The sequence below is a fragment of the Vulpes vulpes genome, chromosome 2, assembly GCF_048418805.1.
Source record: "Vulpes vulpes isolate BD-2025 chromosome 2, VulVul3, whole genome shotgun sequence".
Classification (NCBI taxonomy): domain Eukaryota; kingdom Metazoa; phylum Chordata; class Mammalia; order Carnivora; family Canidae; genus Vulpes; species Vulpes vulpes.
Window position 1 is genome coordinate 21,848,623 of NC_132781.1, and position 19,085 is coordinate 21,867,707.

Below are 19,085 nucleotides of genomic sequence, written 5' to 3' on the forward strand. Positions count from 1 at the left end.
CAGGTCCCCTGGAACGTCTGGGTAGACCTGGGAATCCTATCTTCGGATGGGAAACATCCAAGGAACACAGTAGCCCTATCTGTTTCTGTGGGAAGGTAGGAGCCTCAAAATGACATCCTGTTATAAGCAAGTGTATTTTTCCTTATATGAAGCCTCTTAGTGAACACAGATGGTCACCTCAATAATCAGGTAAAGTCACCCAATGACCAGATGAACTGTGTGTGACAAATGGTGCTGTCAAGTGTGATGTCTCCCCCGATCGAGAGGACTAGTTATTCCTTATCTTGAGAACAGGGATGCCTGGGTTGTATCTGATTGGCTACATAAAAGGGTGAGATTTCTTTCTGTTTTTGCAATCTCTTAGTGGGTTACCTGTGCTGTGCATCACATTCTGGTTTAATGTGTATTCAATGATAAAAGTGTTCTCTTTCGGGGATCCCTGGGTGGCTCAGCAGTTTAACGCCTGCCTTCAGCCCAGGGCATGATCCTGGAGACCCGGGATTGAGTCCCACGTCAGGATCCCTGAATGGAGCCTGCTTCTCCCTCTGCCTGTGTCTCTGCCTCTCTGTCTCTCTCTGTGTCTCTCATGAATGAATAAACAAAATCTTTTTTTTTTTTTTTTTAAGTGTTCTCTTTCTCCACTACCTTTGTAGAGAGGATTTCTGGGTTGGGAGATTTTAATTGTTCCCCCAACAACTTGAATGGGACAAATGGAAAGAATAATGACTGACATAGTAAACACAGACTTGGACAGATGACATCAAGGACAATCCTCACCCCCTAAGAGGGAACCTTAGGTTCTCCAAAACTTAGATGCAACGTTTTGAAGAAAAGGCGGGAAACCCAATCGGGGAGATTTAATCACACATCCTCTACAGAATGGGAGCTCAAAGTAAAGATTAATCCATTATAGAAAAATAAACAAAAAAAAAAAAAAAAGAAAAATAAACAATGCATATGTCTTATCTACCTGACTCAAATTTGTACCAACTACGGCGTGAATACTGGGCCCTGCCATTGTTAAACTTCTAGAGTCTTACTTCAGATACCTGTACTAACAACCCATCTCCTTCAGTGAAGCAGGAGAGGGGAATGAGTAGAAGGAAACATTCACAACATTTATTGCTATAATTGTCAAACTTTGCCACCTGGGGAATTTTAAAGATGCTGACGCCCAGGCAAAACATGCTGAGCTAATAAATCAGAATCTCCGAGGTGGATGAAGCATCACTATTTCGTAAAGTTCCCCAGGTGCGTTCACTGCGCAGCAAGTCTGAGAACCAATGATTTTAAAGCAGAACTTCTCAAACTTCAGCGTGCACACAAATCAAGTAGAGATCTCCATAAAACACAGATTCTGATCTGGGAGGTTGGGGTATGGCCTGAGAGCCGAGATTTCTAACCAGTTCTCACTCTTAAGTAGCAAGGATTTAAAGACCTCTATTAAGTGCCAGTGTTTTACTTCTGATTTACTAAAAAATTAGCAGTTGTGCTATAGAGGGTAGGCTCTGGAGTCAGACTGCCTGGCTTTGATCTTGCCTCAGCACTTGATTGTATGTCAGTGTCTTAATCTGTATACTGAGGATGATGATAACAGTATCTACCAATGTCAGCAGCTGTGGTAGTAACGTGAGAAGTGTATCATTAATCTCAATTCACAGATGAGGTCCTTTAAGTTCAAAGAGCATCAGTATTTTACCCAAGCTCACCTTGCTAGTAATTGGCAGGCAGAGGCTTGATCCCTGGTCTTTTCCCACTACACCCTGATGCTTTAAGGATCCAGATTGAATTTAATCTGATTATCCTCCTGTCTTCCTTGTTTCTGATCACAGGATCACAGGTACTCGAGGTACAGAGAGTACAAGCCTGAGTCACCTCTGTCCCCACCTCCCCTTCCCTTTATAAACAGCTGCCCTTTGCTAAAAAGCTCTGGAGGTCATGCCTGCTTCCCCTGCTCTATTCCTACAGCTGTTCTCAAATTCAGTATCCTAGAATCTCTCACCCTGAACCTCAGAAGTAGCTTTATGTTCTTTTTCATTAATACAGCTTCTCTAATTGGTGTCCCTACTCTGAAATCTTTTGCACTATTTCCAAATTAATCCGACCATGTGACTTCTTTCATAAACCAGCAATGACTCTCCAGTACTTACTTGCCAAATAAAACCCAGCCGTTATCACCTGTTTTTCCACGAGCTGGCCCTGACCACTTTTTTTTTTTTTTACCATTTCTTCCATAATACCTTCTCCATCTTTTCTCCACATGTCCCAAGAGGTCACCTCTCCTCTTCAGAACTTCTCTGTGCCTAGCACACTTCTTGCAAACAGTAGCCATCCAATAACCAAATGACTGAATGAATGGCCTTCAGTTCTGAATTTTAATTCCCAAGGTTCTTGGGGGCTCACTGTCATGAATATCCCTAGAGCCAGGGTCCTCGACCATAGCATTTTGGCAATTGTGAAATGTGTTATAACTAATGAGTTCCTATTAATAAAGTGCAGTATTGTCAAATGATTTACTTCTGATAACTAGAGCAGACTCAAGCTGGTCCCTGTGACACCTTTGCTTATTTGCATTCTGTTGTGATTTTCGAAGCATTAGAGAAAAGGGTTTAACTATCGTTAATGTACTGAAAATTACACAAAACCTGCAATTTTCTATTGTAAAATACATTTCTTTCTTATTTTAAATATTTTATTTATTTATGAGAGACACAGAGAGAGGCGAGACATAGGCAGAAGGAGAAGCAGGCTACCCGCAAGGAGCCTGATGTGGGACTTGATCCTGGATCCCGGGATCATGCCCTGGGCAGAAGGCAGAGGCTCAACTGCTGAGCCACCCAGGTGTCCCTGTAGAATACATTCCTAAATACTACTTTGGTCTCCCTCCCTCTTCCCCACACCTGCCTCCCACCCCCCACCCAAATCTAGCACTATTTCCTTTAACCTAAGATTCATGTAGAGTGCTGCAGGCATGGAACTCTCATTAGTGTGAGACAGTAGAGACCAACTACTAGAGCTGTACTGTTCAACACAATAGCATTACCCATGCAGCGATCGAGCTCTTGAAATGTGGTTGGTCCAAATTGAGATGGGCTATTAACATATACAGTGGCTTTCAAAGATAATATCAAAAATAAAGAGTGTAAAAAATAGTGAAAGGGAATAAAGGGGAAAGGCGAAAAAATGAGTGGGAAATATCAGGGTGGGTGACAGCTCATGAGAGACTCCTAACTCTGGGAAACGAACAAGGGGTAGTGGAAGGGGAGGTGGGTGGGGGGACGGGGTAACTGGGTGACAGGCACTGAGGGGAGCACTTGACGGGATGAGCACTGGGTGATATGCTATATGTTGGCAAATTGAACTCCAATTAAAAATAAATAAATAAATAAATAAAGAGTGTAAAATGTCTCATTAATATTTTAGACTGATTACAAGTTGAAATAATTATCACTTGGCTATATCAGGTTAAAGAAAACATAATATTAAAATTCATTTCATTTGTTTCTGTTTATCTCTCTTGATTTGACTACTAGAAAGTTTAAATTCCATATGTGGTTTGCATTTGTGGCTTGCCTTATATTCCTATTGGAAAGCACTGCTTTAGGGGACATAAGAAATATCTGGGAGTCCTGTTTAAAATGCAGATTGCCAAGACCAGCCCCTCTGTGGAATCTAATTCAGTTTCTGTATTTTCCACAGAGATTAGCAGGAGGTACATAAAGTAATGATTGCAATTCATTACTTTCTTGCTTGTCTTCCCACTACCAAGTACCTGATTCTTTTCGTATTTCTCAGTCTCAATTACCAAGAAAGATTATCAGTTTGGTCTAGATAATCATAAGTGACTCTTGGGGTGCCCTGGTGGGTCAGTGGTTGAGCATCTACCTTTGGCTTGATCCTGGGGTCCTGGAATCAAGTCCTGCATCAGGCTCCCTACAGGGGAGCTTCTCCCTCTGCCTATGTCTCTGCCCCTCCCTGTGTGTCTCTCACGAATAAGTAAATAAAAATCTTTTTTAAAAAATCATAATTGACTCTCTTTAGCCAGAGTTTTTATATCAGACTGCCTCATAGGTCTCTGCCCCATCGACTGGCTATCCTTTGGCCCAGTGTCCATCTCTATTTAGGACAATCATTTGTGGCTGATGGGAAGGGTGAAAGAGGTCATAGGTCAGGCTAAACAGAGGACAGGAATGACCAGAACCCCTCTCTCTCAGCAGGGTCAATAGATGGCCAGCTTTGTTTACAAGGGACTGTAGGAATGTCCAAGCACAAACTGCCCTAGCCAGCAGTGAGTTAATTCGGAAATTAAAAAAACACAATGCACATTCAAAGGCCCTGTGAATGCTGGAGCCAAGGATTGATTATTTCCTGAACTACTCTTTGGATACAACTCCAGCCAAGCCACTCTACAAATAACAATGACAATAGGTCTATTCTCGAAAATATTTCAGTCATTTCTAATGTGTGACTGGCCAGCTGGCTGGCCAGAGTAAACAAGGAATTTAGGTGAGGAGAGAGAGAATGCAGAGGCAGATGGGGCAATATATGGAACACAACAAAGAGGTCGCACAGTTCCAGTCTCAGAGATGCCATGACATTGCCCTATGACCTTGGGCAAGATACCTCAATCCTTCCCATCTCAGGCTTGTCACCTTTTCAGATTACAAAGTGACAGGGATCGTGAAGTTCAGATAAAATGATAGATATAAAGGCACTTCTTAAAGTTAGAAGAGCAGCACACTTGTTCTATTTACAGGTATGAATTGTCACTGACTATATGTTTACTCACAAAGGAGTAACCCCTACGGTGAATCTTACTCAGTGAATCCCCCCTGGACATGGACCATCTGATTGTATTTCTTCAACTTTGTTAAAATATTGGAAATGTTAACTCCCAGCTCTCACAGTTTATTAGCGCTTACCTACAGCTATAGCTTCATCTGGGTATCGGCCTCAAGACATCAAACTGTCATGGGGCCAACTGCCTGCCATGAACCACACATGTATGCATTTGAGAGAAATATGATCAGTCTCATGGCTAATGACAATTGTCAGCTTCATCTGGTGGCAGCTTTTTCCAAAACCTGTCAGAATATTGAAGATTTCCGATATATTCTAATGCCCCACCACAGCATTTCTGTTTAAATAATCGAAAAGGCAAGAGAAACTATAAAATAAAATTTTAGCTATCATGTTTTCAGCCCTGATTAATTGCCATGCAGGGTCTTTGGGGAAAACAAAATACAATTTTCTTCCCCTTCTTCCCCATTTCCTTTAGATACATGATAAATTGCCCCCACCCCCACCCCACCCTCACCCCCCCCAAAGTGCTCAATTTTACAAGAGACCCTATTCAGGAATGCTGAGGATGTTTTCCTTTTTCCGTTCCCCTAGGGAGAGCCTGACGCATCTACTCCACCAACCACAGTAGGAGAAAGGGGTTTGCATATTTGCCTAATTGATTAGCAACGCGGTTCTGGAAAGGGAGCTCTGCGTCTTTAAGGCTCCACGGAGCTCTGTGTCTGCTCGACGCAGACAGACCAGCTCTGCCGCAGCGACTCATCCTATCGATAAGGTTCACTTAGCCAAGGTGGAGGATGGGAAAAGAATGGAGCTGTCCCAGCTACTCAATGAGATCAGGGCAAACTATGAAAAGCTCCTCACCAGAAATCAGATAGAGACCGTGCTCTCAACAAGGATCCAGGTAATGATTTCATACAGACAGGCACCTTCCAGGATAAGGAGACAATCCCTGTCTGTCCAATTCCTGTCCCGGCCTCTTTGAGGTACAGTATTTCCTTTTGGATGCAGCGTCTACTGGGGAAGGAATTTAGGTTTTACTGCGATGTGACTGGGACCACAGGGGGAAAATGCTCTGATGATACCGTTCAGTGGTCATTCGGTTAATGTCGATTGATGATTTTTACATCAGTGATGAGGTTCCTATCGTTAACAAAACATAGGGCCAACATGCAATAAAATGGGGCGATCTAACCTCTTTCAGACATCCTTCGGGAAGGTAGCATTTCAAATACCCTTCGAAGATTATTACAGAGTTATTTATAGAGAATGTTTAAATAACGACTTTAAAATGGCAAGCTTTAGGGTAAGATTTACTAGCTTGCACACTTGGTAGAGATAAAAAACCAGATAAAATATTTCTGAAAGGTTTCTGTCACCAGTTGTATACCAGATTGTTATAAATAGAAATTATCTAAGTATGTGAAGGTGGCATTCAGAAACAGTAATATAAATTGGGACAATCAAAATTCCCCAAATTGATATGGACTCTCCACTTAGAGATTTTTGTTTTGTGCTACAAGATGAGAAATGTTTATTTCCAATACAAGTCATGAAATATTTAAGTATTAAAAAGAGAGAGAGCTAAGTTGAATAAAGCCTAAATCCTAATTTCATAGACTTACTTTGCTTTAAAGTGACAATCACACTTAGCAATTAATTAAGATCTTACACATTTAAATAACTGTACAAACAAATATTTTAGAAAGAAGATTTAAAAATTCAAGGATTTTTGTCTGTGTGTTTTGGTTTGGTTCTTTTTTTTTTAACTTTGGTATCTGAGTTCAAATTCTATTCTAGGCACCCAAATAGTGAACTTAAGAACAATGCCCAACAGGAGAAAAAATATTTCAAGGAAATCATAGAACTTTATTTCATTAGCAATTCATTTTGGTAACAGTATAAATTTCACCTCTAGGTAATATTTTCAGCCTTCACAAAGAATGAGCAGTATCCTAGATCAGGCAAAGTCACTGGGATATTTAAGTGTTGGAATAGTTCATTCACCTCTTGCAAAGAGAAGGCAAAAAATTACTAGACAACAATTTCTGAAAAATATAGACCAAATCAACATTTTATTTTTGCAATGGTACCAATACAAGTTATTTAATTTGTAAGTCACAACGTCAAAATTAGTAAATTAAAGTGAAAAGGCAAGGCTATAGTAAGTTTTGTTTAGAGTCTTTTTAATGTATATCTACTTTAGAGGATTTTTTCTTTCAAAGAAATCAGAAAGTCAGTTGGAATAAATTTAGGGAAGCCTGATTAATTATTACAAAATAAAGAAACATAAGCTTTTTGTGACTTATTGTTGTAGAACAAACTACCTCAAAATTTAGTGAATTAAAACAACCATGGCATTCATTCTCTCATGATTCTGTGGGTTGACTGCTTCAGTGGGAGTGATTCTTCTGCTGTGCATGACACTGGCTGAGACTGTAATCATCTTGGGGCACAACTGGCCTGGGATCCCCAAGGTGCCTCACTCACACATCTGGTGCCTTGGCAGGGGATTTTTGGAAAGCTGGCTCAGCTGAGACAGTTGGGTCTTTTGCTCTCTCTCCCTGTCGCCTCGGGGTCTCTCTCCACCTGGCCTCTACTGATCTCTCCAGCAGGGTATCCAGACTTCTTAACAGGTTGGCCCAGGGCTTCCCAAAGGACAGGAGTGCAAGTTCTCAGGGCTTCCTGAGGTTTAGGGCTAAAACTGGCATTTCTGCCACATTCCACTGGCTAAAGTAAGACACAAAGTCTGCCCAGGTTTAGTACAGACGGGGACCACACAAGAACATGAATCTGGGGAGGTGTGGATCTTCGAGGGCCAACTTCGGAATCTAGCTACCGCACAATCCAAGCTGCCAGTTCCAAACAAAATCCAAAAGACCAGCAGATACGAGCAGTTTTATGCTCTCCTAGTTCCTAAATTCTTGACATTCTCTTTTGTAGCTGCTCTGCGATGTGTTGCTGCTTAACTTTGCCATCTTACCGCTAGGAACAAGTGATACAACAAACCAAAAAAAAAGTATGAATTTTGTTCTTTAATGCCTTGCCCTAAACTTTATTTGTGAACTTTCATTTACTGCAATGCTTTCTTTAAAAAAAGAAATCTATTTTACCATCAAATTAAAATTTTTTATTTCAAAGTGCATTTTTATAAAAGCATTAATAAGTTGCCACTTTTGCTTCAAAGTACTGCAATCAATTCCATACATCACCCCTGCTGCTCTTGGGGCCAAATGTTGAGAATTCTGTCAAAAGATACTTTCATTTGATTTCAACATCAGCATAAGAACATTTAAAGCCCAATATAACATATTCCACTTGTTATTTAATATGACGGCATGTAGAAAACAATCTTTAAAGATGCAATTTTGGCTACTTCCCTAGATACCCAAAATTAGCATGCTTTCTAAAAAGATCGTTTGCGAAAGGTAAATCAACAGTGGGTTCTCTTTCTACGGAAGTCTATTTTAGAGCCTCTAATGCCTATGATAACCTAATTCTCTAAATTATTCATAATGTACTTCCCAGCAGTATTTAATCGCTGTCCATATACCCAGTCCCAGAATCAATTGGTTTAAGATATAGAACTGTTTATCTGCTTTTACAAAGCAGTCTACAAGAAACATAGAGGGGAAATAATAGCTGAGTTTCAATCCTTTTCCTAATAATGCCATAAATAACAAAGTGAAGAATCAGAGGTCTGAAACTTAGATCCTACAAACTGTTACTTTTCATTAAAATAGATGTATTTTTCTCTGCATTTCATAGACTGTCATCGTAGGAAGAGACGTCTGAGGTTCATTTTATAGGTGAGAACACTGAAACTGAGCATGCAATTCACTTGCTCCCATACCTGACCAATTAGTCCCCAAGCACTAAAACACACGTTTGAAATTTGACAGTTTAAAGAAAAAATGATGAGGCACCTATCTATGTTTCTAGGATTGCTTTTATTTTTTATTTTATTTTATTTTTTAAAGATTTTATTTATTCATTAGAGAGAGAGAGAGAGAAGACAAGCCTGGGGGAGAGACAGAGGGAGAGGGAGAAGCAGACTCCCTGCTCAGCGGGGAGCCTGACATAGGGCTCAATCCTAGGACCCTGGGATCCTGACCTGAGCCAAGGCAGACGCTTAACAGACTGAGCCACCCAGGCGCCCCTCTAGGATTACTTTTAAAGGTCTCATTTTCAAGAGTGGTCTTTGTTTTTGTTGTTCTTGTTGCTGGTGGCTTTCTTAAAGCTAGAAGAAGATATGAGCAAAAAAATGGACAAAGACGAAGAGGCTTTAAAGGCAGCGCAAGCAGAACTCAAAGAAGCTCGGCGCCAGTGGCAGCACCTGCAAGTGGAAATTGAATCTCTCCAGGCGGTGGTGAGAATGATCTCAAAACCGACTGGCCCACTGAGTCCCCAGACATTTGTTGATTAAGAGAGAAAGGAATAATGCCCCTTACCTTACACTGAGAAACTGAAAGGCAAGACCACTGAATTCTATCCCTGGTCCCCCCGTACAATTACCTCCCTCCATCCCTCCATCATGACCATGGCTTTTACCAGGTCATTCAAGGTTTAGTTCAGGCCTGTAAAAAGGAAGGAATCCTTGCTTCTCATCCTGGAGTCCTCTAACTGCTGTTGTGAGAGAACATAGCCTTTGTCATTATCCAAAGTTCTAGCAGCAGGGAGTCTTCCTTCCCCACCCCCTGAGACTTCTAATAGTAAAAAATATTTAAACACTTTCCCCAAATGCCTTTTCTAGGCAGTCTGCTCTACTTTAACATTTGATGTTCTCTATTTCCAATTTTTTAAAAAGTCAAATAAATCAGAGTGATAATAAGTCAGTCACACAGCAGATTCTTTTTTTTTTTTCCTTGCTGTAAGAATTATCACAGGATTCTGTTGAAATACTAAGTTCTCTAGTCATCTGTATATAACTTGTTTTCACTTGAGTCATAAACAAAGTTCTAAGGAAACACCTTTTGCATAAGTGATATACCATTATTGCAAAAGTTTAAAGAACACAATAGAATGAAGCCATTGCCAATCAAATTTCAGAAGCACACTTTGTTTCACTCCTTCACTGATGAAGATCTATATAAAACAGGAAAGGGGCCTTGAAAACTCCCTACATGCCAGCGAGCAACATTACCAGATGCAGTTGCAAGACCTAGAGGCCGTGATTGAAGGACTAGAGAAAGAACTACAGGAAGTAAGGCGTGGCATCGAAAAGCAGCTTCAAGAGCACGAGATGCTTCTCAACACAAAGATGAGGCTAGAACAAGAAATCGCCACTTATCGCCGCCTCCTAGAAAAGGAAGAAATCAGGTACCTAATTCCATATACAGTCATTGATGGCAAGTGACCAGAAATACGGAGCCACTTAGGTCTCTGGTGAGACAGTCAGAGAAATTACATCTAAAAAGCCATCCGTCATCACCATGTGCTCACTGGGTTCCTACAACAATATAGGATTAGTAGGCATTGCAAAGAATATGTGGGAGAACTATTTCCAGCCCCCCTAAATTATGAAGAGAATGGCCAGTCAGGGACTTTAGCCATGACAAAGATTGCTTCCAGCCTAGAATGAAATGTAAATAATTCTCAGTCACTACAAGAATGACCTTTCATAACTTGCTCACTTTCCTTGCCATTCATCCCTTTTAAAAGTTAATCAGTTCCTTCTATGGGCCACAGAAAGCCTATATTACAAACAAAGAAACAAAGAAAGCTTGGAAAATGCACTTATTACTACATCTCCCCACCCAGAGACCACTTCTACCACAGATCAAAAGCCAAAATTAATAGTAATAATAATAATAATGATAATGATAATAATGTGATTATATTACAACCACGAAAAGCAATTTAGTTCTGAGTACATGATTTAAAAGATTTCCAGATGTCCTGATAACAAAAGGTATGGAAATATCAAAAGAAGAATTTTACTAATTCAGTTTCATAATCTGCAATCACTTGTAAGGTCACATGGCTTTGAGCATGGGACAACCTCCAAATTTACATGTTCCTAGAAAGAAAACTTTATTCTTGCTTGCTTCAGAATTCCTCTAAAAAATTAGATGAAACTACCTTAACCTGTAATTAGTCTTGACATTTACTAAAGCTTTGAAAAACAAATTGAATTCAAAATCTACCACTTACTAGCTAGGTGACACCAGGCAAGTTACTGAACCTCTCTGCACCTCAGTTTTTTCATCCATAAAATGGGGATAATATTACCTACCTCATAGGATTGCTGTAAGGATTAAATAGTTTGTGAAGTGCTTAAAACAGTGCTATGTGAATATACACACACGCCTCTCTAATTTGTTATTAAATACAATAAGTGTGGATTTTATTTAATGCGTAATCATTCAAGATGTTGATAAAGCAGTCTTTAATATTTCTTTAATACAATTTGTAAAATTTTCATTATGCTATATTTAAGATATAAAAGAAAGTATCAAGAAAAAAGTCATGAACTTCATGTTCGCACTTCCCCCAGCCTGAGAAGTGAAATATTTACACTGTTGTTGAAGTCTCCCCACCCCCACCCCAGGCACCTAAACTATATCCTCCTATCCCCAACCTTCTCCTTTAGTCTAACCTGGCTCTTGAATTTGATCCTTATTAGTCTTACACATTCCTTTATACTAATATGTATATATGTTTCCCTAAACAAAATGCTAAATTGTTTTGCATATTATTTTAACCTTTATAAAATTAGCTACAAACTTCCTTTTTTTCCCCACTCAATGTTATACTTGGGAGATTCATCCATAAAGACACAATGTACCCATAGTTCATTTATTTTCACTGCTAAATAATATTTCCATTGTATGAATAAACTACATTTTATCCATTCTTTTATTGGTAAGCATTTAATTATATGCTAATACAGCATTGCTTCTCTAATATAATTCTTTCCAATTCCAGATATTATGGTTGTATCCAAGGTGAGAAAAAAGAACAAAAGCCTACAACAAGTAGAGTTGGTTTTGTTTTACCTTCAGGTGAGTTTCTGATATTAAGCAAACGAACTTGAAAAGCAAAGTGCCATTTATAGAGATTGTAAATAAATACTGTAAAGTAGCAAAAATAAGCAATATTTGAATATAGTTTGACATAAATTTTCTGGGACTAGGACTACAACATTGTGGTTTAATGTTTCACTATAACATTTTCACAGCCATTATAAATGAAATATCTTTTTCAACAAAACTCCCACAAAAGTATGAGAATGAAAAAGTGGAAACAGTGACCAAACAGGCAATACTAAATGGAAATATTGTGAAGGAAAGCACTGAGGCTCGTGGCACTATCCAGTAAGTAAAATAATTTTGACTAAGAAATAATAATAAACACGTGCAAAGAAATTAACTTCAGTTGAGTAATCTCAATAATCTTTGCATGTTTCCAAACATAATTTTAATATGCTGCAATTTTTAAAATCTGACATGAGTAAATATATTTAAACAAAAACTCGGATATAAGAGTACTCAATCCTTAATTCACCATTTTTCCAAAAATATAATCAAAACATGAGAATTCCATAGAATTCCTTGGAAATTATACCTGTGTGATTTTTAAAGTGTGTAAATTATAAATTCCACAATGTAAATTGTGAGTTATAATTTTAAATGTTTCAATTATGAATTACACACATTTCTTGATTTCTTTTTCATATGGAATACATATTATATATTTTTAATAGATCCATATTTTTTCATATGGAAAGGTTTATTTTATCATTTCAGGACAGAGAAAGTGGATGAAGTTATTAAAGAATGGGAAGGCTCCTTCTTTAAAGATAACCCTCGATTAAGGAAAAAATCTGTTTCTCTTCGATTTGATCTTCATTTAGCAGCCACTGATGAAGGGTGTTTACAGACTAAGCAGGATAATCTACCAGATATAGAAGTCAGGCTTATCATGAGAAGATCATGCAGTATCCCCTCTATCAAACCTCCATCAACAGCTAATTAATCCAAAGACAGTATTTTCCTTGATTTGAAAATGACATTAGGGTAGACCAAGGTGGATGTGGATAATCCTGACCACCCTCTGTCCCAAAATGTAAGTTATTAAGTATATATGTTATGATCAATGCGTGTCCCTTCAGAAAACAAACAGGGACAAAATATCTCTGAATCCATTTATGGATGTATTCTTTGAAGAGGGGGAGCTTCAAAATAAAACCAGAAATTCAGTATGGTTTCTACTTTATTTACTCCAAACAGTCTTCTTTTTCTCTTGAAATTTTATCAGAAACTAAGCGTGAAGCTTGGCTTGGTTGAGTCTTTGAAATTTCACTCAGTGTCTGAATATTCTAAGGAAAGAGAACAATTTGTTTAAGTATGATTAGATTATATTAAGAATTACACTGACTTATCATTATTCCATGACTGGTTATATCTAAAAAGATTTTTCTACTTAAAAAAGAAAACAATTGTAAACAAACTTAAAGAGGACTCACAATTCACATAACCAAAAAAAATTTTTTTGGAGACAATCATTTGCATACTTAGAAAAATAACAGAGCCACTTTCCACGAGCAATTCCAAGCAAACTATAGAACACCCCTGGCTAATTTGATGATTAAATAAATTTAAATTAATCTTAATCCAAAAGCTTTTTGTAATCATGATCTGATTTACAGAAGAGTTACTTTATTCAAAGAACTTTAAGGTTGTATCCTCTACAAAAAATCAAAAGGCCAGTGGCACAAACAAAAGATGAAAATCTTGTTGCTATGGTTACTAGAATAGAGTTCTCTAAATCTCTCCGTCGCAACTTTTTCATCAGTAAAGTTAAATGTGACTAATTGGAATAGTTGATGTGAGCATTAGATAAGATACTATGTAAAGCATTATAAATATTTCTTGCAGTCATTTATGTGAATTAAGATAACAGTATTGTTATCTAAGCGATGAGTATTTGCAGGATTTCCATTTTTAAATTGTTCAAACTGTAATAAATATGGACAGAAAACATATTTGTGAATAAATCAAGTATTGTTGCAAAGTTTTTTAAACAACTTAATTTGTTTAATACAGGCATATTTATTTATTTTAAAACCTTAAACAATAAATACCTGTTTTAAAACATTAGAAATTTATAGGCTATCACTTTTTTTCTAAGCAGAATAAAATGTTGAGTACAACTCACCATACTTTTTCCCAGCTAAAATATCATCTAAGGGCTACAGCTCAGTTAGCAATTTTAGTACAGCCTTTGCAATCTCTTTCTTTCTCTATTTCACATAGAACAAAATGTATATTTTAACCAGGAGAAAATCATGTTAAATAATCTTTAACATAATACAGGGATATAAAATTTTAAATTTTCTTTTTCAATTATTTTAAATTCCTTTTAGCCTGTCTTATTCTATTTAGCAAAAGGGATTATTTTGTTTTGTCAAGGATACGACAGCATGTTAAATGCTTACTCTTGTGTAAGCATCCAACCTAAAAAATACATCCTGTACATAAGCGTTTTCATTCAATATTAGTTAAATGCTATGCTACTAACTTTATTAATGCTTTGAAAAATGCAATCATATAAGCTATTGTACTAAAGCTACTGTATTAAGCAACAGTAATCATAATAAAACAATATATCTAGTGTAATCTATATGCAGTGTTAAAAACAGTACTGGGCATCATGAATGTAACTGCTTGTTAAAGTAATTCTGCTATGCAGCTCTTGTGTGTATAAGATGTACATTTTAAAATACAGTATTTGAATTTATTTTAAAAAGTTTTATTTGCTTTGGGGCATTTTAAATCGGGATAGGAATTTACCAAAGTAAATGATACCAGTATAATAAAAAAAAAAACTGAAACATGAAGTCCAAAGCCGCATTTTATTTGAGTTTGATACATTGTATTGAGTTTAATTTTCCAGTATTGTTAGCTCACTTGGGGAATAAAGCAAAAATTGTAACCTGGAGGGATAACCGTTTTTATATTCTTTTGGCAAAAGAAAAGTTAAGAATGGTACATTCTAATAAATGTATATTCTAATTAAGAGAATCAAAACAATCCCATAACCCTGGGAAAAGTATAATAATAGTAGCCATCATTGGCAAAGCATGTACTCTGCTCCTGGCACTGTCCTCAGCAAACTCATACATGATCTCTATTCCTGACAGCAGTGCAACAAGATTCTACCCTCATTTTATGGATGAGTAGAAATTAGTATTCTTCAGTCTCTTTTGTATCTGTCAAAATACAAATATATGAAAGTAAAGAGAAATTTCAGTTACTAACAATGATAGGATCCCACCCCGGGCGCTGTCACTTATTCCCCATGAGACCAGGAAGGAATCACTTGAGTCCCTAGTCCTCAACTTCACACTTGAAAACAAAGGGAAAGGTGGTCCTTGGTAATATTCCTACCCTGCCTACATCACAGAGTTGTTTGAAATAATACACATGTGAAAATATTTGACTAAGCACTACTCAAATATACAGTACCATTTGGATGGAGATTGTCTTTGGGAATTTGTGAGGATAATCATAGCTGATGGTGATTACATAATAGTTCAAAATACAACAGGTAAAGAAAAGCATCAAATTATTCGATTGCTGCCAGACGAATTATTCTTTCCTAATTTGAATGCCCTACCATTGTAGTTTTAAAAGTACAAAAACGTTCTCTAAAAACTTATTATGGGACATGGGCCAAAATCAAATTTTGTTAAATATCATGTACACACACATTACTCAAATGATCAACACCTAAAATCAAAAGAAAGTTTGTGCACAGAGGAGAATTTGCTTGTCTACAAATTATGGCCAGCATGGACACACAGATTGCTAATATTGATGGACACACATTTTATACATTTTATACACATTTTAAAGTAAGATATATGGGCAATCAGTACAAGCCTTCCCAGTTTCTTTTATACACTTAGACCCTAAGCCAAGATTGGCAAACTTGTTCTGTAAAAGCCAACATAGCAAATATTTTATGTTCTCCGGGCCATATGATCCCTGTAGGAACTGTATGACTCTGCCCTTGTAGCTGAAAGGAACTGAAAATAATATGGAAACAAATGGGCGCGGTTGTGTCCTAATAAACTATAAAAACAGGAGGCAGCTGGGCAGTCCAGGTGGCTCAGCAGTTTAGCGCCACCTTCGGCCCAGGGCGTGATCCTGGAGACCCAGGATCGAGTCTCACGTCAGGCTCCCTGCATGGAGCCTGCTTCTTCCTCTGCCTGTGTCTCTGCCTCTCTCTCTCTCTCTCTCTCTCTCTCTCTCTCTCTCTCTCTGTCTCTCATGAATAAATAAAATCTTAAAAAAAAAAAAAAAAAACAGGAGGTGGCTTAGACTGGGCCTGCGTGACACTTGCCCTAGACCCTCAGATAAGGTCTGCGGATAAGACCATACCCCCAGATTCTCCAGGACCACCATGTTTTCATCCTTTTCCATATTATATGTCAAAGCTCACATCCCAAATCCTCAATGTATTTTGCAGGCAACACAGAAGTTTGTAAAAGCAAATCATATGTCAGGTTCTACAAAACACTGTGAATTACTCTGTCCTGGAAATCTACTGGGCTTCAATATTGCACAATTTTTTTAAAGATTGTATTTATTTATTATTGAGAGGCAGAGACACAGGCAGAGGGAGGAGCAGGTTCCATGCAGGGAGCCCTATGTGGGACTTGATCCCAGGTCTCCAGGATCACGCCCTGGGCTGAAGGCAGGCACTAAACCGCTGAGCCACCCAGGCGTCCCCGCACAATTATTTCTAGCGATAAAAACTGAATACCCATAACTTTTGCTTTCACAGAAACAGCTGAGAAAATTAACCTAGCTCACCATTTTGACTATAATCAGACTTTTACAAGCCATTTGGCAAGGGGACTCTGTCCTCCCTTTCCCTATTTTAAGGGGGAAAATGCATTTAAGAGGTGCTGGGTGGCACAGTCAGTTAAGCATTCAACTTTTTTTTAAGATTTTATTTATTCATGAGAGACACACAGAGAGAGAGAGAGAGAGAGAGAGAGAGAGAGAGAGAGAGAGAGGCGGAGACACAAGCAGAGGGAGAAGCAGGCTCCATGCAGGGAGCCCAACATGGGACTTGATCCCAGGTCCCCAGCATCATGCCCTGGGCTGAAGGCGGCACTAAACCACTGAGCCACCGGGGCTGCCCAAGCATCCAACTTTTGATTTCAAGTCAGGTCATGATCTCAGGGTCCTAGGATGGAGCCTGGCCTCAGGATCTGGGCTTAGCACGGAGCCTGCTTGAGATTCTCCTCCCTCTGCCCTTCTTGCTCATTCTCTCTTTCTAAAATAAATAAATCTTTTAAAAGAGAGAGAAAAGAAAAAATCCATTTAACATAGCTTCACTAGAAAATACTACAGACAAACTGCATGGTTCAGTGGTTGGTTCAAAATCTTTGAGTCACAGATCTCTTTGAAAATCTATTGAACTGCTAACCCTCTAACTGGGAGGTGGGAGAGGAAGCACAAAAAATTACAGTGAATTTTAAAGGGCTTCTAGACCTCCTTAGGGCCTGTTCATAGACCACCCAAGTATCCAAGGACTACAGGGCTTTCCTCATTCTCTTCCATTTTCTCCTTTTCCTTCTTCCTTCCCAGCCTTGGTTCTCTTTCTACCCCTCATCCTATTTCCCTTTTCAGCTTCTTCCCACAGTATTGTGGCAAGAAGTCAAAGAGACCTGGGCTTCAATCCAGCTTAATCACTTACTAGTTTAGGTTTCCCTGTTTGGGGGTAGGAGGGAAGATGAACCTCAAAAAAGTTAAGTGTCAGAGAGGAAAGCAGGCCAAGTTCCTGGGTCTTGCTGCCTGAAAGAAAACTAAACTACTTGGGCCTGAGACTATCCCTGGGGTTTATCACTAGGTTGCTGTGAGGGCTCCTAACAGCGTTTATAGTTACAATAGTTTAGTCATATTAATGATGCATCCCATACTTGCCAGGAATAATCGCCATTCCAAAAGTCTGTCCTGTGGTTCCCATAAATACTGCAAAATACACAAGATCATATCTGAGCGTTGGGCAGAAAACACACACACACACCTCAGTGTAAACAGAGTCTATCTTACTGAATATTTTTCTCTTCAGCCTTAATTTCTTTAGGACCAGGGAACAAATTTTTTTTCTATTTTATTTTGTCTGTATTCTTCCTTTCTTAATTTTACAAATCTCTGGGAGTGGAAAAAGAGCCAAGCAGAGAAAATGAGATAACCATGTATTCATTCTGCAAATATTGAGCACATGGATGTACCATATACTGTTCTGATGTGAAATATCCCCACTTTCAAGAAGCCTTCATTCTGAGGGGAAGAAAAAAGACAACAAAACAAATACATAACAAATAGAGTATATTAGGTGGTGATAAGAGTTATATATATAAAAAAAAAAAATGAAGCACAGACCATGGAGAGACTGGAGACTGGGAATTTTAAATAGGTCTGACATTTAAGTAAAGACCAGGAGGTAGGAAAGCGTCTTAATGTTACTGCTCCACTCAGATCCTCCTCCTTTGTTTTTCCACCATTCCTGTTCCACCCCTTTCTCACTACAGTGTAACATCCAGCACCTGCGGAGGACTGCCTAAGTGATGCAAGGATAGAGCATTTGCCTCAGCAACGTACTTGCCCCACCATAAGCCCAAGTGCAGGGAAGAAACCAGGCTGAAGGAGTGAGACAAGACAGTACTGGGATCCTTGCTGAAGCTTTCATGTATCTTACGTTAATCTTTTACATGTCTCAGACCTTTTTATATTAAAAGGCAATTTCAAGTACAGTTGACCCTTGAACAACATGGTTTTGAACTGTGCCGATCCACTTACACGTGGATTTTTTTCAGTAAATACATGGGAAAACTTTTTTTGAGATTTGCAACGACTTGAAACAACTTGCAGAGGAACCGCATGGCCTAGAAATGCCCCCCCCCAAAAAAAAAAACGAAAAAAAACGTTAAGACAAAGTTAGGTTTTACTGTAAGAGTACAATATATAATACATATAAGGCACAAAATACGAGTTAACCATTGCCCATTTATATTATCCGTAAGGCTTCCAATGAAAAGTAGACGGTTAGTATAGCTGGATCATATTTATATTATATTTGTATTATAGTTAAGAAAATCATAAGTTGTAGCTGGATTTTCAACTAGGGAGCGTTCCTAACCCACCCCTCTATCCCCCCCTCCCACCACTGTCCAGGGTCAACTGTACATTCTCTCAAGTATCACTCAGGCCTATTATCTTTGACAACCTCTCTTTCAACCTTTCCCTTTAGTTTCACTGACCGCT

At 38.4% G+C, this 19,085-nt stretch overlaps 1 protein-coding gene across 12 annotated transcripts; it reads left to right on the forward strand.

Moving 5' to 3' along the window:
* Positions 1-5,444: 5,444 nt before the first annotated feature.
* Positions 5,445-14,641, forward strand: KRT222 (keratin 222). 12 transcript variants are annotated; one of them, XM_072747279.1, is made up of 8 exons: positions 5,461-5,704; positions 7,744-7,819; positions 8,569-8,609; positions 9,041-9,169; positions 9,899-10,119; positions 11,728-11,804; positions 11,981-12,116; positions 12,549-14,641. In XM_072747279.1, exons 4-8 carry the CDS (start codon positions 9,053-9,055, stop codon positions 12,775-12,777), a joined length of 780 nt encoding a protein of 259 aa, XP_072603380.1. In that variant the 5' UTR covers positions 5,461-5,704; positions 7,744-7,819; positions 8,569-8,609; positions 9,041-9,052; the 3' UTR covers positions 12,778-14,641. The 12 variants fall into 12 exon arrangements, with proteins under 12 accessions (XP_025851502.1, XP_072603380.1, XP_072603384.1 ...); XM_072747285.1 differs by having other exon boundaries at positions 5,532-5,704; positions 9,045-9,169; XM_072747284.1 differs by having other exon boundaries at positions 5,543-5,786.
* Positions 14,642-19,085: the final 4,444 nt, after the last annotated feature.

Coding starts and splice junctions, on each gene's coding strand:
- KRT222 (XM_025995717.2), top strand. CDS start 5,609: ATGGAGCTGTCCCAGCTACTCAATGAGATCAGGGCAAACTATGAAAAG. Junction 9,170..9,898: donor TTGAATCTCTCCAGGCGGTG/GTGAGAATGATC, acceptor TATATAAAACAG/GAAAGGGGCCTTGAAAACTC. Junction 10,120..11,727: donor CTAGAAAAGGAAGAAATCAG/GTACCTAATTCC, acceptor TTCCAATTCCAG/ATATTATGGTTGTATCCAAG.